Source organism: Pleuronectes platessa, chromosome 20, assembly GCF_947347685.1.
Source record: "Pleuronectes platessa chromosome 20, fPlePla1.1, whole genome shotgun sequence".
In the NCBI taxonomy this organism is placed as follows: Eukaryota; Metazoa; Chordata; class Actinopteri; order Pleuronectiformes; family Pleuronectidae; genus Pleuronectes; species Pleuronectes platessa.
In genome coordinates this window covers 20,431,261-20,443,133 of record NC_070645.1, presented here as the reverse complement: position 1 = coordinate 20,443,133, position 11,873 = coordinate 20,431,261, and the positions used below count along the sequence as shown (strand labels likewise).

The window sequence follows — 11,873 nt, the reverse complement described above, 5'->3', positions numbered from 1 at the left end:
ACTGCAACACCATGATGCTCAAAAAAATGAGGATCATCTAACACTGAGTGTATTTGAAGAACGACTCATCTCCACTGATTGAACATGTGATTGATCATGTCTGGACTCACTTAGCCTTCCTGCAGTTCCTCACAGCTGGGATCAGTCTCAGTCGACCCTGTTTTGATGTGTTGAACTTCTTCAGGTCCAACTCATCCAGAACCTCCTCTGACATCTGCAGCATGTAGGCCAGAGCTGAGCAGTGGATCACAGAGAGTTTCTCCTCTGATCTGTTCTCTGACGTCAGGAACTGTTTCATCTGCTGATGAACTGAGTGGTCGTTCATCTCAGTCAGACAGTGGAAGATGTTGATGCTTCTGTCAGGAGAAATACCATCACTCTTCATCTTCTTCAGGTTGTTTATGACTCTCTGGATGATCTCTGGATTGTTCCCTGTCCGACCCAGCAGGCCTCCTAAGACTCTCTGGTTGGACTCCAGACTGAGGCCGTGAAGGAAGCGAACAAACAGGTCCAGATGACCATTTGTACTGGTGAGGGATTTGTTCATGGTTCTCTTCAGGAGGTCATCCAGGGAGAAGGTACTGTCTGTGTCCCCATATGTTCCCAAGAAGTTGTTGAGTTCTTCTGTGTTCCTCTTGGTGTAACAGTGGAACATGTAGACTGCAGCCAGAAACTCCTGAACGCTCAGATGAACAAAGCAGTAGACTGATTTCTGGAAGATCACACACTCTCTTCTGAAGATCTCAGTACAAACTCCTGAGTACACCGAGGCCTCTGTGACATTAAGACCACACCGCTCCAGGTCTTCTTGGTAGAACATGATGTTTCCTTCCTCCAGATGTTTAAGTGCCAGCCTCCCCAGCTTCAGGAGAACGTCCCTGTCAGCCTCCGTCAGCTGCTGTGGACTCGTCTCATGTCCCTCACCGTACTTGTTGTTCTTCCTCTTTGTCTGAACCAGCAGGAAGTGTGAGTACAGGTCAGTCAGGGTCTTGGGCAGCTCTCCTCTCTGGTCTGTGGTCAACATGTGCTCCAGAACTGTAGCACTGATCCAGCAGAAGACTGGGATTTGACACATGATATGGAGGCTCCTGGACGTCTTGATGTGTGAGATGATTCTGCTGCACAGCTCTTCATCACTGAACCTCCTCCTGAAGTACTCCTCCTTCTGGGCCTCAGTGAAGCCTCGTACTTCTGTGACCCTGTCAACACATGCAGGAGGGATCTGATTGGCCGCCGCAGGTCTGGAGGTTATCCAGACGAGAGCCGAGGGAAGCAGATTCCCCCGGATGAGGTTTGTCAGCAGCACGTTGACTGATGACCTCTGTGTGACCTCAGACACAAGCTCCCTGTGGTTGAAGTCCAGAGAAGGTCTGCTTTCATCCAGGCCGTCAAAGATGAACAAAGGTTTACAGACAGCGAGCGTCTCTGCCGTGAGCTTCTGTAACGCTGGATGGAAAACATGGAGCAGCGTGAGAAGACTGTGCTGCTGGTCCTTCACCAGGTTCAGCTCCCTGAACGAAAGCACAGCCAGCAGACCCACATCCTGGTTCTCTAAACCCTCTGCCCAGTCCAGAGTGAACTTCTGCACCGAGAAGGTTTTTCCAACGCCAGCGACGCCGTTGGTCAGGACGACTCTGATGCTGCTCTGCTGGTCAGTGGAGGCTTTAAAGATGTCCTGGACCTTGATGGGAGTATCGTGGAGGATCTTCTTCTTGGAAGCCGTCTCAAGCTGCCTCACCTCATGTTGAGTATTAACCTCTTCACTCTGTCCCTCTGTGATGTAGAGCTCAGTGTAGATCCTGTTGAGGAGGGTTCTACTTCCTGTTTCATCACTTCCTTCAGTCACATGTTCACATCTCCTCCTCACACTGAGCTTATGTTCATCTGAAACCTCCTGCAGACCACGATCTGCTGAAAGACAAGAAACAATGTGAGAGACAGAGAATCTGAGAATCTGCTGATTGTTTTCATCAGATACAGAAAAACTACAGAAAATAAAAGCTTTTTAACTTTGTGCTTTTCTAACGATGTTAAATGTTGATGCTGTATGAAGGAACAAAATAAAACCACATGTGCTGATGTCAGAAGTGAAGACATCAGACACATGTACAGTGCTGCTCTGACCGGCTGTCTGACCTCCAGCTCCTGTTCTGGGTCTTTTTCCACACTGGGGACACAAGGAGTCTCCTGAAGAGCCAGACTGGTCCCAGTATGAGGTGATGCACTGTCTGCAGAACCAGTGTCCACAGCTGGTGGAGACTAGATCCTTCAGGACGTCCTGACACGAAGCACAGCAGGACGACTGCTCCTCCTCAGAAACATGACTCCTCTTCCTCTCCCTGTGAAGACATGTCCTGATAACTCACATGTCACAGTCACAGGTTGTCATTTTGTCATGATTGATTGACAGCTTCAAGTTGACTGCAGTTAAGCATCTGAAGTCAGGCAGACTCCAGAGTAACAAGTCAACCTGTGAAAGAACATTTGAACCAAACTTGAAGAAAGTCCCTCAGGGCGATCTTGAGATATCCAGTTCACAAGAAAGGTCTGGACGGACAGAGCCTGACAACATGGGGCTTCTGGCTGCTGGGTGTCACAGAGTAAAGGGTCTCAAGTGCTTTGAGGGTCAAATATAATGAACTTTGTTTTCATTGACTTGTACAAAGCTCCAGGGTTTGATATCATAAAGCCAGTTAATAAAATGTATTGGGGCAAGCTGCAGCCGTCAGGTGGAACTGGAGGATAAAACTATCGTCTGCATTAAAGTTAGAAAGACGATTGTACTTTTGATGGATCGAGCAGAGAAGTCTCAGGAACAGAGAAAAATAAAAGTGGTTCATGAATTGAACCTTGATGGTCACAACAATCGATGGAGCAGAGGATGAAACAAGGTTCAGTCTCTCGTTAAGGAAGTGAAACGTTTCAACACTGGACGATGAAGACCAACTTCCACCTCCAGGTGTTTTACAAACATGTCTGACTGTGTGGAACGCTGTGGTGACGTCCAGCAGAACTAAACCAGCATCAGACCCAGAGGCCACAGATAGAAGGATGATGTCATGAAGCTTCAACAGAGCAGATTCTAATGAGCTGAGCCACAAACACACTGGAGTCCGTTAAAGATCCTCAAAGAGAAACCTGGGAGAAGTTATTATGGTCACTGGGATTCACGTGGTTTCTTTAGATGAGTGGATGGTGCAACTTGCTTCTGTCAGACCTCGATGCAGAATGACTCCACCTCATTTACATTGCTAACCTCCACAGAGTCAGATGAGTGTGACCCTGGTTTCTAATGAGAGAATCTTCTTCATCTGGTTTAAGAGCCCATCTCCTGTTACCAGCAGTGACCTCAACTAAATAAACAGAGAGCAGTTTGGAGGTTGAAGGTTTGTGGTCTGTTACTTTATGTTTGAGGTGGAAATATAGCAACATTAATGTGTTTAAAACTAAAACACAGTAATGTTGATGTTGCCTCAGACTCCTGAGATCTTCTATTCTTCCACCTGTGTCACTGAAGATCACCTGTTGGATCAGCTGGGGCCCTGCAGCTACTCCGTCCCCCTTTGTCCACAATTAATGTGGTTTCTTCTAAGATAATGTTACGAGAACAAAGTGACCTCAGTGGTCAGCATCAACACACCAACATGAAAAACATATTTAGAGCTACAAGCAGTGACCTCCACCAAATAAACACTGAGAGAAAGTGGACAGTTTGCAGGTTCACATGTTTGTAGCAGGTCTCTTACTCTGTGTGTGAGGGTCCAGGTTCATTACTGAAGGTTGGAGGCTCATTTTTGGACCAGTCACTCTTCAGAGACAGACAGCTGGACCCTGGAGACTCTGCTCTCAGTCTGTGGTCCTGACCTCTGCAAACACAAACATGTTTTATTCAGAACACATCATTCACTGGTTCATTCTCTGAGGATTCAGTTTGGAGGTTCACATGTTTGTAGCAGGTCTCTTACTTTGTGTGTGAGGGTCCAGGTTCTTTACTGAAGGTTGGAGGCTCATTTTTGGACCAGTCACTCTTCAGAGACACACAGCTGGATCCTGGAGACTCTGCTCTCTCCTCTTTCACATGACCACTCATCTTCAGTCTGAGAGGAAAAACACTGTGAGCTCAAAGGAAACAACACACACACACACACACACACACACACACACACACACACACACACACACGCACAAATAAATATACACAAAGTATTGCAGTTATACAACTTTATCTGATCAATGCACAATATTCACATTAATATTAATTCATATTTACAGCATCTGTTCAATCTTTATCTTCTCAGCTCAACAATGTTCTGCAGAGTTCTGCTACTGCAGCACAATGTTTTTTACAAAGGCTTTGACTTGAATATGATCATAAATATGAATATTACCTTGTATATAAGAACATATTGAATATTAGTTCTCCAGCTGTCAGTCACTCACTTCCATTGTGTGTGATAAGGACTGAACTCTGTGTCTGTAGGAGTGAGACATGTGACCTCAGGAGGCCTCAAGTAGTTTGGATGCAAGTTTCAATCAATCACTCGATTATTCAGCCAGTTGCAGCCATTTTAATTAAGTACTTAGAAATTAAATTAATATAATTTATGTCTCAAAGGATGCAGGAGTTGTGCTATTGCACAAGAACAATAATAAAGTGACCTTTCATGTAATATTGGTTTATGTCATTTGTAAATCCACCAATAAACCTGCAGAGCCATAAACAGACTTTGAATAAAAAAGTACTTTTGCAACTCGAGCATTTCCTAATCTACACTCAAACCAATAAACTACAATAAAGTGAATCAATAAAAACTTGTAGGAAGGAAACTCAACATCTAGAATCATGTTCACGTCATAAAGGCTGGAAATGAATTACAGAACTTTATAGACAGTAACACTGAGAGCACATCAGTCACAGCTTGAAGCAGCACTCTGTGTCTCCACTCAGTTCTATGGCTTTGTATAAAGTTATGTGTGTTTGTGTGTGTGTGTGTGTGTGTGTGTGTACCTGGCTCTGCAGGTCGATGTTCCTCACACCTCAGCCAGTGAGTCCAGAGCTTTACTGGGATCCACAGTGAAGACTCTCCACTGGTTGGTGATCACTGCTGTAACGTGTGATTGTGAAAACACGTTGTGGTATTAAACACTTGATGAACAGATGAAGATAAAAAGTGAAACTGTGAGTTAACTCTGTTAATTAGTCCTTTGAAGGCTCTTTGATCCAGACCTGCTGTTCACATCCAGTGAAAAACACTGACAGTAAAATAACATGAATGAATAATATAAATGTTGCTGAACACTCACCAGCCTCAGACTTCAGGTCTCCTCCCTCTGCTGCTTGAAGTTAGAACCAGTCTGAACACTTTCACTGGAGGCTCCTCCTCCTCTGCAGTTACTGGAAATCACATGATTCTGAGGGAGGGACACACACACACACACACACTCAGGTGACTGCACCGTATGATTGTGAAAACACGTTGTGTTATTAAACACTTGATGAACAGATGAAGATAAAAAGTGAAACTGTGAGTTAACTCTGTTAATAAGTCCTTTGAAGGCTCTTTGATCCAGACCTGCTGTTCACATCTGTCTCTGGGATCCAGTGAAAAACACAGTGAGCTCAAACTCACACAATGAAGCCAGGTAGTAAACTCAGTGTTTCTTCAAATAGAACAAACGCTCCTACACTGTGTCCCTGTTGTCATGTAGCCTGAGACAGTTGTAGGTTTAATGTGTTGGACTCAGCCAATCACAGCGTTGAGTCAAACTGTTGATTGACTGACAGAAGTTCATCCTGAATCTTCTTGTCTCTAAAGTCCACGAGTAGAAAACTGACCCAGAATCAGTGACAGTAAAATAACATGAATGGATAATATAAATGTAGCTGAACACTCACCAGCTTCAGACTTCACGTCTCCTCCGTCTGCTCCTTGAAGTTAGAACGAGTCTGAACACTTTCACTTTCACTGGCTCCTCCCCCTCTCTGCAGGTACTGGAGATCGATCAACTCTATGAAATTGTTCTAATAACTCAGTGTTTATTGTTAAAGTGTAAAGTGAGAACAGGCCAGAGGAGGAAACACACCGGACTTATATATATCTATCTATCTTTCCTATCTGTCCTCCTCTTTCTCCTCATAACCACTCATCTTCAGTCTGAGAGGAAAAACACTGAGGTCACAGGAATCAGGACAAACCAGTCTGTTCAAGAAACACACCCAAAGATACCAAGCAAGGACACACACACACACACACACACACACACACACACACACACACACACACACACACACACACACACAGACACACATGAAACTTACACACACACACACACACAAGTGATTGTAACATATGAACTCAGTGTTTATTGTTAAAGTGTAAAGTGAGAAAAGGTCAGAGGAGGAAACACCGGACCCTCTCTCTCTCTATCCCTCCCTCCCTCCATCAATCCCTCTCTCTCTCTTTCTCTATCCATCCATCCCTCTCTCTTTCTCTCTCTCTCTCTCTATCCATCCCTCCCTCCCCCCTCCCTCTCTCTCTGAACTACAAACCACACAACGGGACTACACGGCGCCTACAGGTGACGTCAGTAACTACGGACGGACGTGCCTTATGACTAGAAACCATTTCTTGATTTTTCCCGACGCTTCAGATGTTTTATCCAGATCTTGTTTGATATTGAATGAAACACATTTGTTACCAGAACTCAAGCGACTGCGGTTTGATGAGGTTTAACTCGTTTTCTTCTCCGGTAGAAATTAGTTGCATCAGCCGCTATGACAGGACCCCGCCTGTCGCCCTCGCGAGCTTCAAACCGGATGATTCATTGTAAATACGCATCCCGTACTCAGAATATTCGGTAAATAATAAATACGAGAAAATTCCAAACGAACATGTATTTAATGACGGATTACAGAAAAGATAATTAACGTAGTCCCCTCTTAATCAGGCATTCGCCGCGGCTGCCTTCTTCATTTCCTTTTCATTCAAGATGGCGGGTGACGAGTCTGGAACAACGCTGGGTCAGCCTCATCTGGCCAAACAAGACCTCGCGGCTCTGGTAAGTGTTAGGGCCGGGACACCGGGTCGGGACACCGGGCTCCGGCGCCGGTGTCCGTCGGTGACCGGGCTCCTGAAAGCTCCCGGTGCTTCGCGGTAACAGTCGCCGGCGCCGCGTCGCCTCCAGCCGGCACATGACGCCAGGCCCGGCCCGGAGAGACGGAGAGACGCTTCAGCTTAATTCAGATTAATTCACATTAATACGTGAACATGTGGATGTTCTCAGCGACGTTTCCTCCGCTAGTAACATCCACATGTTCACCTGCTAACATGAATTAAATTGATGGCGACGTTCAACTAAAATCCGGACATATGTCTTTGAGTCGTCGTGATGGATCATATCTGTGTTTACAGGTTTTAACCACAAATAACCACACAGATATTTATCCAAACAGTTACACGTGGTTATATGTGTGAGGGACAGATGGTGGTTGTGTCTCAATCCTAATGTAGGATGTGATCGAAACTCCAGAAAGACGAGAGATTAAAAGCTGTTAGTAAATGAAGGATTCAGAGTGTGTACTTTATATACACACCTTACACTGCAGTGGTTTGTGTAGACATGTAAAGTGAAGGATGATGGGACCAGCAGGTATAAAACAAAACTAACGTGAGGCGTATGTTTCTATCACGAGACAAATTTGTATTGTGATGTAAAATGGTTTTTGAGTTGAATAGAAAAAAATCAACCAATACGGACTTTTTATTATTTAATGAGTTGTGTTACTTCATCGTGTTCATGCCAAATTAAATATTTTCATCTAAGCAAAGATGTCCAGTTGTTGTGGGGGACTGTTAGTGTCCTCCTCCTCCTCCTCCTCCTCCTCCTCTTCCTCTCATTCATCCCTGGTGCTCTGCTCACAGGGACAACCTGTTCAATTCCACGTTGTCTCTCAGTGTGATCTAATGTGTGTCATTGTGTTCCAGAATGTGTCCAGCCTGACGCCTCTGTCTCCAGAGATCATCAGCAGACAGGCCACCATCAATATCGGTAAGGGAATCTCTCCTTGGCTTTGATTGTATTTGAATCACGCTGCATCATCAGCTCCCTTCATAAAGACCGTGTTTGGACTCCCCTCCGTCCAGGGACCATCGGTCACGTGGCCCATGGGAAGTCCACAGTGGTGAAGGCCATCTCTGGGGTCCACACCGTCAGGTTCAAGAATGAACTGGAGAGGAACATCACCATCAAGTTAGGATACGCTAACGCTAAGGTAAACAAGCGACTGGTTCTCTGTTCAGGTTCCAGAGACTCATCCCTCGTTCAGAGAAGCTGATGATCACTTTACTTTCTACCCTCCCATCTTGTCCTAGATCTATAAACTAGATGACCCCAGCTGCCCCAGGCCCGAGTGCTACAGGTCGTGCGGCAGCAGCACTCCAGATGAGTTCCCCACAGACCTCCCCAGCACCAAGGGCAACTTCAAACTGGTCAGGTGAGACTGGAGAGGGAGGATGGTCTCGTCCAGGAAGCTGTGGTTTCAGCTCCGCTTCAATTCCTCATTTAAAAATCTGTAAAATATTGATCCATCAATGGGACTTTTTTCTTTTTTCCCCCAGACATGTGTCATTTGTGGACTGTCCTGGTCACGACATCTTGATGGCGACTATGTTGAACGGAGCAGCTGTCATGGACGCAGCCCTCCTGCTGATCGGTAAGAGTCTGATTAAACCTCAGAGACGACAAACTGTTTTTAAATTCCAGTTTGGTTGGAAATCCTCTGAGTGTTGCTCATCTCACTCTCCACCAGCGGGCAACGAGTCGTGTCCTCAGCCCCAGACGTCCGAGCACCTGGCAGCCATAGAGATCATGAAGCTGAAGCACATCCTCATCCTGCAGAACAAGATCGACCTGGTGAAGGAGAGTCAGGCCAAAGAGCAGTACGAGCAGATCCTGGCCTTTGTACAGGGTGAGTCCAAACAGGTACTAGCTGGACACATTATGGGACATGTGGTCCTGGATCTTCTCCTGCAGCCTCCTGGTAGAATGTGTGTAACATGTCAGAGTGAGTCCATGTGAGGAACCAGCAGGACAATGTGTGGAAGCTTCCCAGTGAGCGAGTGGACGTGTGGACGAGGTTTCTAACACGTGACGGACGTGAAACCTGAAGAACACAAACATCTCAGGATGAAGAAGAGGAGCCGGACACGTAGAAGACGAAGACGTCCACTTGGAAACACGAGGAGATTCCAGATCTTCTGGTGATGAGGGCCGACCCGGTGTGGATGAGCTGTAAACAACAACACTGATCTGTCCACAGCAGAGTTTATACGTCCTGCTGCTCTACAGGCTCCGCCCCTCGCCTGGATGTTCCTCACATGTTGGTGTGAACGAGTCGGACCCGACAACCTGCTGCTTCTCATGTGAGACACAAAGTCGAGACGTCCCTGACATCTTCTGTTTTGTGTAACGTTGTCCTGCAGGCACCGTGGCAGAGGGAGCTCCCATCATTCCCATCTCAGCCCAGCTGAAGTACAACATCGAGGTGGTTTGTGAGTACATCGTCAAGAAGATCCCAGTGCCCATCAGAGACTTCACGTCCGAGCCCAGACTCATCGGTGAGAACCCCCCCCCCCCCCCCCCCCCCCCCCCCACACACACGTTCCGGTGTGCATCATGTTTTAATCTCAGCCTCTTGGTCTCTGTTCAAACTGTCGTGTTCCATATTTCAGTCATCAGATCCTTTGATGTGAACAAACCCGGCTGTGAAGTAGATGACCTGAAAGGGGGCGTGGCCGGAGGAAGTATCCTCAAGGGCGTGCTCAAGGTGAGGAGCTAGAAGGAAGAAAGGTTAAACTCACAAACATCAGTTCAGTAACGACCCAGTATTGTATCTGTGTTTTCTTTTTATTTACAGTTATGTCTAATAAAGTTCCGGTTAAACTGTAAAATATCGGAAAATCCCGATGGTTCCTTGTACAGAGCTCAGATCCGATGTGTGATTTGTCCTCCTCGGTTTGAGTCGTTCTCCTCTGACCTGTGGTCCTGCTCTGTGACCTCCAGGTGGGGCAGGAGATCGAGGTGCGACCAGGGATCGTGTCCAAGGACCAGGAGGGAAAGCTGATGTGCAAACCCATCTTCTCCAAGATCGTGTCTCTGTTCGCCGAGCACAACGACCTCCAGTACGCTGCGCCCGGGGGCCTGATCGGTACGTCCACGCTGACCCGGCTCAGCCTCGGGTCGGGGAATGTGTTGTTCTAGTCCAAGTGGGTCGGAACCTGCAGTCAGAAGATCTCCTGCACTTTTTCAAATCCAGCAAACTGTTAAAACTGCAGCAGAATGGGAGAACGTGTCCTGGGGATGCTGCTGTTAGAATCTCATCTTGAAGTTCTATGATTTGTGTCCATGTGCAGGAGTCGGCACGAAGATCGACCCGACGCTGTGCCGGGCCGATCGGATGGTGGGTCAGGTGCTCGGAGCCGTCGGAGCGCTGCCAGAGATCTTCACCGAGCTGGAGATCTCCTACTTCCTGCTCAGGAGGCTGCTGGGAGTCCGCACAGAGGGAGACAAGAAGGCTGCCAAGGTGAGCCGTCGGTGTCAGTAGTGAAGTTCTCAACGTTCAGACACTTCTTCTACACGTCCAGGTGGAAATCAACCAGGAGCCAGTGACTTCTTTTCTCTTGTGATGACGTCCTCTCGTGTCTCTGTCCCCTGCAGGTCCAGAAGCTGTCGAAGAACGAGGTGCTGATGGTGAACATCGGCTCCTTGTCGACAGGCGGCCGTGTCAGCGCCGTCAAAGCTGATCTGGCAAAGATCGTCCTCACCAACCCGGTGTGCACAGAGGTCGGAGAGAAGATCGCTCTGAGCCGACGGGTGGAGAAACACTGGCGGTAAGGACCAGGGCGTCTGGTGAAACATCTAGAGGAGACTGAAGCTCTCGCTCAGAACAGCAGCTTCGTTTTCCTCTAAGTCCAAAACCAAACAACCCCAGAAACTTTACTACTTCTCCATTAATATATATAAATATGACTGGCTGCAGGGATGTTTGTGAATCTGGTGTAAACCTTCTCCATCACATTCAGTGTTGTCTAACCAGACGTCTCCTCTTCTCTCCTGTCAGTCTGATTGGCTGGGGGCAGATCAGAAGGGGCGTGACCATCACACCCACAGTGGACGATGACTGAGGAGCAGGAACACCCCCCCCCCGTCAGCAGGACAACAACCATCTCCTCTTCTTGGCTTTTCTTTTTGGTTTTAGTTTCCCCCACACGGAGGAAGGGGACAGAGTGAGGACATGTCGGTGGTTTAAAGACGCCTCCTCGCTCTGCTCTTCTTTCTCTGCAGACACGTGAGAGCCTCACAGTAGGTTCCTGTTTACTCTGCAGGTGACGGAGGAGGAGCCGAGGAGCTTTAGACTGATTCAGTGCAGAGATGTTTCTGTACTGTCCACAGATTCCACTAATAAAACACATTTGGAAGAAATGTCAGTGTTTGGTTTCATTCATCTGACAAGACGTCCAGAGATCAGCTGAACTGAAGAGCTCAGAAGGATTGTTACTGTGATCACAGCAAACATCTCATCCAGTTAATTATGTTTCACTGGAATTATTTTTTACATCTGAATGATTTTTTTGTCAGTCTGTTCACTGAAAGGTCAGAACATTCAGTGGAAACTGAGTGTTCAAGTAAATAGAAAATGTGATTATTCAGTTACAGATTTATTTATTAGACACAGAAATTCAGTTCCATTAAGATTGATTTCAATTGTTTTTTCTAAATACATGAACAAATTTAAATACGGAATATATATCTATATATATCGGTAAAACATATTTTCTTGACTGCATCCGTCCAGTTGGTCTTCAGGTCGGGGA

The 11,873-nt window shown here is 46.7% G+C and overlaps 3 protein-coding genes across 7 annotated transcripts in view; 1 reads left to right on the top strand and 2 right to left on the bottom strand.

Annotated features, from left to right (window-relative positions):
• Window positions 1-6,278, bottom strand: part of LOC128425788 (NACHT, LRR and PYD domains-containing protein 12) — a 99,892-nt gene extending 93,614 nt beyond the window's left edge. The window contains exon 1 of the mRNA XM_053412574.1: window positions 5,897-6,278. The gene's annotated coding sequence lies outside the window, so the exon portion shown is untranslated. The remainder of the gene's footprint in view (window positions 1-5,896) is intronic.
• On the bottom strand, window positions 68-5,364 carry LOC128425792 (NLR family CARD domain-containing protein 3-like). Of its 5 annotated transcripts, none has more exons than XM_053412617.1 (5): window positions 5,009-5,364; window positions 3,966-4,097; window positions 3,747-3,866; window positions 2,125-2,339; window positions 68-1,911 (listed from the first exon to the last, which is right to left on the bottom strand). In XM_053412617.1, the coding sequence occupies exons 2-5, from the start codon at window positions 4,088-4,090 to the stop codon at window positions 107-109; spliced, it is 2,265 nt and encodes a 754-aa protein (XP_053268592.1). In that variant the 5' UTR covers window positions 4,091-4,097; window positions 5,009-5,364; the 3' UTR covers window positions 68-106. The 5 variants fall into 5 exon arrangements, with proteins under 5 accessions (XP_053268592.1, XP_053268593.1, XP_053268594.1 ...); XM_053412618.1 differs by having other exon boundaries at window positions 68-1,908; XM_053412619.1 differs by having other exon boundaries at window positions 2,137-2,339.
• A 677-nt stretch (window positions 6,279-6,955) lies between the features above and the next one.
• On the top strand, window positions 6,956-11,481 carry eif2s3 (eukaryotic translation initiation factor 2, subunit 3 gamma). Its single transcript, XM_053412572.1, has 12 exons — window positions 6,956-7,059; window positions 7,986-8,049; window positions 8,145-8,272; window positions 8,373-8,494; window positions 8,619-8,713; window positions 8,810-8,968; window positions 9,483-9,617; window positions 9,732-9,826; window positions 10,063-10,207; window positions 10,413-10,582; window positions 10,717-10,889; window positions 11,120-11,481. The coding sequence occupies exons 1-12, from the start codon at window positions 6,991-6,993 to the stop codon at window positions 11,181-11,183; spliced, it is 1,419 nt and encodes a 472-aa protein (XP_053268547.1). The 5' UTR covers window positions 6,956-6,990; the 3' UTR covers window positions 11,184-11,481.
• Window positions 11,482-11,873: the final 392 nt, after the last annotated feature.

Excerpts from the sequence above, each read along its gene's own strand:
- eif2s3 (XM_053412572.1), top strand. The coding sequence starts at position 6,991 with ATGGCGGGTGACGAGTCTGGAACAACGCTGGGTCAGCCTCATCTGGCC. Across the intron at positions 7,060-7,985 it reads AACAAGACCTCGCGGCTCTG|AATGTGTCCAGCCTGACGCC; the intron begins GTAAGTGTTAGG and ends ATTGTGTTCCAG. Across the intron at positions 10,208-10,412 it reads TGCGCCCGGGGGCCTGATCG|GAGTCGGCACGAAGATCGAC; the intron begins GTACGTCCACGC and ends GTCCATGTGCAG.
- LOC128425792 (XM_053412617.1), bottom strand. The coding sequence starts at position 4,090 with ATGAGTGGTCATGTGAAAGAGGAGAGAGCAGAGTCTCCAGGATCCAGC. Across the intron at positions 3,867-3,965 it reads CCTGGACCCTCACACACAAA|AGGTCAGGACCACAGACTGA; the intron begins GTAAGAGACCTG and ends TTGTGTTTGCAG. Across the intron at positions 1,912-2,124 it reads AGCTGGAGGTCAGACAGCCG|CAGATCGTGGTCTGCAGGAG; the intron begins GTCAGAGCAGCA and ends CTTGTCTTTCAG.